A 6,961-nucleotide genomic window follows, 5' to 3' on the forward strand; every position below is an offset into this window, starting at 1 on the left:
TTTGAGACAGGGTCTCACTATGTAGTTGAGACTGACCTGGAACTCACTATGAAGCCCAGGCTGGTCTCAAACTCACAGTGATCCTCCTGCCTCAGCCTCCAAGTGCTAGGATTACAGGCCTGTGCCAACACACCTGGCCCATAAGCCCCTTTTCTACAGCCCTCCTCAGATCTCTACAGAAATTATCTGGCCAGGACAAAGACAAGTGGAATTTCTTGAAGGTCAGTGATCTATAACAGTTAAGTACTCTATATGATTCGTTTGGCTCCTGCCATCTTTAGTCACTTCACTGAATTTCTTCATAATTCTGCTGCTAACAGCAGTCATCATTTTCAGGGGCTGGTTTATCCTCTAACATGGGGTTTCTCAAACTTGACATAAATGACACTTGGGCCATACAATTCCTGTGCACTATGGTTAGCAGCATTCCTGGGCTCTACCTACTGGATGTCAACAGCACTTCCCTCCAATCAAAACTATGTCTATAATCTCAGCACTCAGGAGGCTGAGGCAGGCGGATTGCCACAAGTTTAAGGCCAGCCTGGGATACATAGTAAGTTCAAGACCAGTCTGGTCTTGAGACCCTGTCTCAAAAAAAAGAAGTCACTGCCCAAACATTGTCAAATGTCTCCTGGAAGGTAAATCTGCCTTGTCTGGGAATTAATGAAAAACAATATATGTCACTATAGATAATAAACTAGCAAATCCTAAAGACAGGGAACTTCTCCTCCATCATGTTTATTACTATCTTCCCAAATTCTGGCAGTGTGCTAGGGATGGTGGCCACTGCACACTTGCTTGAGAATGACTCACCTTCCTCAGGACTTTCATGGCATATATTTTCCCCGAGTTAGTGCCTTGCACCTTTCGCACCTGGAACACCTGTAGGGCAGGGAAGACAAGATCAACTTCCCTCTCCACATCCTATCTTTAAGAAGCCCCACCCTGAAGATCTAGCACCGGGACTAAAATGCCTAGGCTCACTCAAGGGTGGGGCAGTAAAGATTTTCAGTCCCATTCTAGGAGAATCTGCTCTTGCTTCCTTTCTGCTTTGAACACTGAATCCTAACAGAGACTCTTCTGATTTACAGTTCTAATCTCTGTTAAGAACCCTGTGCTGCCTCATGGCAGGAGTTGAAGCTATGGAGAACTCGGGGTGCCAGTACCTTGCCATAGCCCCCTTTGCCCAGCACTCTCAGCAGTTCAAAGCAGTGGGGCCCGATGCGCTCCATGCCGGGGTTCACGCTGGTCTCAGTCAGCTCCACCTCCTCATAGTGTCCCACAGGCCTATGGACACAAGAAGGGAATGGGGGACAAGGCTCCAGTGCTCCCCAGTTCCCCTTCCCTAGTTCATTCCCCCATCCTCCAACAAGAGCCTCACTCACTCCAAGCCAGCAGCCCTCAACTCGGCAAGGGGACACACCTCCTGCGAGAAACCGAAGGATAAGAGGCAAGGGATAAGAGGCAGGATCCCTCTCTCACCCCACGCTAGGCTGCTTGGCCCAGGGATGGGAAATGGCAGAATAGGGGCAAGGGCTGAGGAGAAGAGACCCGGCAGAAAAGGGAGAATCAGAACCAGGGGTTGGGGACTCTAAGAGAAGGCGGGGAGAAAGGCGGGTCCGAGATGCAGCCGGGTTGAATTTGAGAAAGATCCGGGTTTGCAGAGGTCGGAGCCCACTCTGGCAGTGTAGAGCCGCAGCTCCGGCCTCGGCCAGGTAACAGGCTGGCTCCGAGGTACATCGCGACATTCACCGCTGGGCTGAATTCTGGCTCGCCCTCGTTCTCGCTGCCTTCTTCTGTCTCCAAGTCCAGATCAAACACGGCCGCCATGGCCGCGCCAGCCCTGTGCGGGCCTCCGCCGGGACCTGGCCGGGCTCTGATTGACAGCTCCAAGCCTCTGCGCGTACGTTATCACTCCGCGACAGCAGTCGCGCGCCGAGGACATAAAATAGCATCGCCCTTTCTGGGGCTGGCAATTTAGCCAGACAGGGCAAAAGATGGCGTCCATCGCACGACCTCTTGGGAGTTGTAGTTCCAGGACGCTTGGAGGCCCAACCTTCAGTCAGTCGATCGCCCTTCGCTGAACCTTCTCTTCCTAGCGCCATCCTTGCGGTCAGCATCAGACAGGAACGGTCTGGAGGCTCCCATTTGGGCGCAGGGGAGAGTGAGTTTGGATGGGCAGTGTCAAAGGTGCACGTAGGTGTAAGTGTAAACACAATCCTCAGTTCTGGCGTAGCCGTGTACTGCCAGGCTGACTGGGCAGCGGATAGGCATGTCATGTCCCTTCACTACTCCTGAAGGGAGGCAGCTGCATTAGAGACTCCTTAATGTGCCTCTGGTTCAGGGTCCCTGTAGGTCAGACATTTACTGGGTGAGCAGTTCACTGTTGAACTGTTACTAGGCTCTTGTCCTTAAGGGTTTAGGGCCCCTAAATATGTTTTTGTTTGGTTTTTGAGACAGGGTCTCACTCTGTGGGTCAGGCTAGCTTCAAACTTGCAGTGATCCTCCTGCCTCAGCTTCCCAAGTGCTGGCATTACAGGTGTGAGCCACCATGCCCTGCTAAATATGAGGTTTTGTCAATTGAAGCACATTTAATAATTCAACTGCCTGGTACAGGATAAAGGCACTTGATAAAACGTGGTTGAAAGGATGAAAGAGTTAACATGCCAAACTTGGTCTGTGACTTTAGATTGGGCATGGATTCATGCTGCATGGGGCTGGTGGAGCAGGGAGGAGGGGTGAATTTGGACCAGATCAGGTCTTGGTTGAGTTCTGGTTGTTGGGGACTGTCTGCATGTGCCTTCCAGTTGCACAGGGTAGGCTGGGCATGAACTCAGATGGACAGAGCTCCAGGGTCTGCAGGCGGACAGAGGGTTACCTTGAATGTGACCTCAGTTTGTAGTCCTGCCAAAAGAGATCCTTAGGTTTGGGCCCTGCTGTGAATGTAGGACAGGCTCCTGCCAAAGGTCAGCCCAGAGGCCCAGCCAATTGAGTGGTTTTTCCCCTAGCCTAGAGCCTACAGAAATCCCCTACCACTCCCTCTTCAGCCCCTCTCCCCCTCACAAGCACTCCCACCCCTAACTCCAACTAGCTGAGCCTGGAGCTGTCTAGTTCAAGAACTTTTTTTTTTTCACCTGGGATCAAACTCGGGTCCTTGCACTTGGAGGCAGGTGGCAAAAGCACTGAGCTAAATCCCTTGCCCTAGTCCAAGAACTTATTCCAGACTCCAAACACTTCTCTAGTCCATAAGCCTTTATTTGGGGAGGGATGCTGGGGGAGCTGTCTACTGTTCCTGGGCTATGCAGAGACAGTTCTTGAAGCAGCTTCCCTAAACGAGGAAGGTAGCCCAGGCACCCTCTGCCAATGATAGTTAGATGTTCCAGAGGCCAAAGCACTGAAACTTGGTGAAGGTACATGGTGCACAGGAGGAGGGTGTTCACAAGTCTCAGAGCTGCTTGTGATGCAGGCAGAGAAGTAAGGGGCCTAGAAGCTGAGCAGACATGTAAGACTTAGTAAATGTAGGAACCTGGCCCTGGCCCTTCTGTCCATATCCATGGTGGTATGGGGACAATCGCTTTTCCTCTCTGAGCCCGTTTCCTCATCTGGAGAATGGGAGCAATGGCATCTGTGTAGAAGTGTGAGGGGAGGCAATTACTCCTGACCACAAGCACCTGTTTCTACTGCTCAGGCCAGATGAGACAGGGGCACTGCCAGAAGTTTTCAGCAGGCTCTAGAACTATGCTAGCATATGGATAAGAAGACAAGCATTTTTATCTCAGCTTATCCTGGGAATTGTCCAAGGTTGGAGGCCCACCAAGATTCTCTTCACCCATAGGTGGCAGGAGGAGAGTCACACCTAGAGAGGGCCCAGGTTTGGATACACTCCCATTTGGGGTGGGCAGTTCAGTGTGTGTGTTTAACTCCTGCAACTTCTTCAGGGCTAGAGTCCTGGGGAAGCTGTGGACCAGACTGAAGCCTTTGAGAGGGTAATAGGGCTCCCCACACACACTTGTTTTGTGGCCCTTAGCCCAGGAGGATTTGATGTCAAAATTGCCCTGCTGCTCTGGAGCAAACCTGAGGCACAGGAGTGTGCCAGGCTGGGGTTAGAGTAGGGTGATAGGAAGAGAGACAGGGAGGGCACCAGGGAGTAGAGGGCACTACAGCCTCTCCTCCTACCACTTCATTCCTGCCCCTGCTGGCTCCAGTGCTATTTGAAATGAGACAGAAAGTGAGCAACTGGGTAGTTGGGCCCATCGATGCCCAGGCCCTGGCAGAGGCCCAGCAAACGGAGGCGGGCCTCAGCAGGGCTGGACCCAGCACAGGCCACACTGCAGTAGGGCTCCTCATACTCGCCTGGCACCAGGGCCTCCTCCAGCAGATTGAGGCGCAGTAGGCCCTGGTCATGCAGAGCCTGCAGGGTCTCTCGGCTGGCTGTAGAACTCAGTGCCTGCAGGTGCTCAGACACCAGGCACATGATGCCCACCAGGTGACCACGGGCATGTGGGTGAGTGGGAAGGGCGGGCTGCAGACCACAGGCCACCATTGCAGCAGCCAGCAGCAGATCCACACCATAAAGCTCCAGGATCCAGTCCCGAAGGTAGAAACCACCCATACGGGGGTTGATCTCAATGAGCCGAGGCCCAGCCCCAGTCAGCTTGAGCTCCACATTGAAGACACCATCAAGCAGCCCACAGCCCAGGCAGCATCGGAAGGCTGCCTGCACCATCTGAGCCTCCTGCTCAGGCGCCAGCCCAGTGGGCATGCAGGCTGCTGTCTCTGTGAAGCCAGGCAGCCTTGTGGGGCCATTGTCAGAGACAAAGGCGGCCAGCAGCCGCCCACCAAACACCACTAGGTCCACATCATGTTCAGTGCCCTCAACAAACTCCATCAGCAGCATGGCATTGCCCCAGCCCAGCCCAATGCCTGGATGGTCAGCCTCGCCCTGCAAGTCACGGGCAATCCGGGAAAAGTGCTCATGGCACTGTGGTGCATCCTCCACCAGTCGCACACCCACTGCACCTGCCCCAAACTCCAGCTTCATCACACCTGGCAGGGGTACCTGATGGACGGCCCTCTCCACATCTGCCTCACTCTCCAGAGGACAGCAAGCCACAGCATGGAGGGAGGGCGCAGGCCATGGTGGGCCGTGACGGCGAGACAGGTGCAGCTGAGTGCGGCTTTTCTGCTTGGCCAGCCACATGGCAGCCGGAGGACTGCAGGGCAGGCCCAGCTCCTGGCAGAGTAGGGCTGTGAGCACCAGGCAGTCATCCCAGTAGGAGAAACAGCCATCTAGCTGTAGGCCACGTGCTCGTACCAGCTCTGCCAGCAACCGCGCATTCTCCTCGTCCCTCCTGTGCTCCGTCACATCAAAGTGGATAAAGGTCTGCACCAGCTGAGATGCAAAGTGGTTGGGGTCTGACTCTACCAGGTGCAACTGCAGAAACCACAGGAGGACAGCACACCCAGGTCAGCAGGTGCTGGGTCAGAGGAGACAGGATGCAGCCCAGGACATGGTTCTGGCCCACAGGGGAGATGGTTCTTAAATGTTGATAATTTCTTTTTGGTTTTATTTTTTTGAGACAAGGTCTCACTTTGCAATTCAGGCTGGCCTTGAATTCACCATGTAGCCCAGGCTGGCCTTGAGCTCTGGCCTCCCAAGTGCTGGGATTACAAGCATGCACCAATACTCCCTGCTAATGTTTTGGTGGGGGGCTACCGGGGATTGAACTTGGGTCCTGTGCTTGCAAGGCAGGCGCTGGAACCACTGAGCTAAATCCCCAGCCCTCCCTGCTAAATATTGACGATTGGTTAAATAGGACACCTATCCCAACCTGGGCGTGGGGAGGGAAAGCATCCTGAAGGAGACAATACTAAACTGGGAGTGGAAAAATAAGCATCAGAGGAAAGAAGAGGCAGGAAAGACAGCTGCAAAAAGGGAAAGGGCAAGGGTGGGGGTGAGAGCTCAGCAGTGCATTCCCACAGGCAGCCTCATTGCAGGGCTTGCAGTGAAGCCAACAGGGTCACTTAGGACAGGCCCTTTGGTCTTCATTCACACCAAAAGTTCTGACACTGGAAGGTACCCCAGAAGATTCCTGTGGGGCTCTGTGTCCTCAAAGCTTATGGCCCACTAGGGAAACACAGACACAAAAGCAGCTGCCATCCCAGGCAGAGTTAGCCACTGATGAGGGAGGGGAGGTGGCTGTCTGCACTGTAACCCTTGGTGTCAGGAGCAAGCAGCATTCTAGCTGGAGAGCACACCACGCGAGGTGGGGACAAAGAGGCAGAGGAAGCCCAGAGTGGGCTCTCCGAGTGTCTGATACTGTGGGAGTGTAGAGAGGATGCCACTAGTAGACTAGGGACAGCATGAAAAGTGCCAGATTTTTTTGTTGTTGTTTTTTCAGTACTGGGGATTGAACCTAGGGCCTTTATACTGAGCTACATCCCCCACCCTTTTCTGTTTGGGGACTGGTCTCGCTGAGTCACTAAAATGTCGTGGGTGGGCTTGAATCCTAGAGTGCCAGGATCACAGGTGTGCACTACCAGCCAGCTGTTTTCTTATCTGTTCAACAGGGATAAAAATGTCTACTCGCCTGGTTGGCTCCAGATTGTATAATGGGAAGCCAGTGCTGTAAACTTACTTGAGGATCTTTAAGATGCTCCCCAGCACTCTCTGTGGGCCCTGGGTGCTCACGTCAGGAATTGAACCTCAAAATGCCTGCCTATACACAACAGAGCCAGGCCCTTTAGTTCAGCATTTAAAACCTGGGCTCTGGTATTGTGCCCCTTCATGATAGCCCACCTGTGCTGTAGGGTGTATTTTTTATTTTTATTTTTTCCTTTGCTCAAACTTGCTCTACAGAGCCCATTTCCCCCCTACTCTTCTGATTTTTTTTTCCTACCCTTAATAAATGTGAAACTTTGCCACCATAAAAAAAAAAAAAAAAAAAAAAAAAAAAAAAAA

At 52.9% G+C, this 6,961-nt stretch overlaps 2 protein-coding genes across 3 annotated transcripts in view; both read right to left on the reverse strand.

Annotated features, from left to right (window-relative positions):
* Rps6kb2 (ribosomal protein S6 kinase B2) overlaps positions 1-2,440 on the reverse strand; it is a 10,511-nt gene extending 8,071 nt beyond the window's left edge. Inside the window, exons 1-4 of one of the 2 annotated variants that reach the window (XM_010635810.3) lie at positions 1,753-2,440; positions 1,386-1,426; positions 1,167-1,287; positions 814-882 (exon numbers count right to left, since the gene is read on the reverse strand). In XM_010635810.3, coding sequence (XP_010634112.1) covers positions 814-882; positions 1,167-1,287; positions 1,386-1,426; positions 1,753-1,830 — 309 coding nt within the window. In that variant the 5' untranslated portion in view covers positions 1,831-2,440. The remainder of the gene's footprint in view (positions 1-813; positions 883-1,166; positions 1,288-1,385; positions 1,427-1,752) is intronic. The other variant, XM_010635811.3, reaches the window with a different exon arrangement.
* Positions 2,441-2,508: 68 nt separating this feature from the next.
* Carns1 (carnosine synthase 1) overlaps positions 2,509-6,961 on the reverse strand; it is a 10,857-nt gene continuing 6,404 nt past the window's right edge. Inside the window, exon 8 of the mRNA XM_033756819.1 lies at positions 2,509-5,461. Within this exon, the coding sequence (XP_033612710.1) occupies positions 4,208-5,461 (1,254 nt within the window). The 3' untranslated portion in view covers positions 2,509-4,207. The remainder of the gene's footprint in view (positions 5,462-6,961) is intronic.

The sequence above is a fragment of the Fukomys damarensis genome, unplaced genomic scaffold (genome assembly GCF_012274545.1).
Source record: "Fukomys damarensis isolate Sample0158 unplaced genomic scaffold, DMR_v1.0_HiC HiC_scaffold_27, whole genome shotgun sequence".
NCBI classification, from domain to species: Eukaryota; Metazoa; Chordata; class Mammalia; order Rodentia; family Bathyergidae; genus Fukomys; species Fukomys damarensis.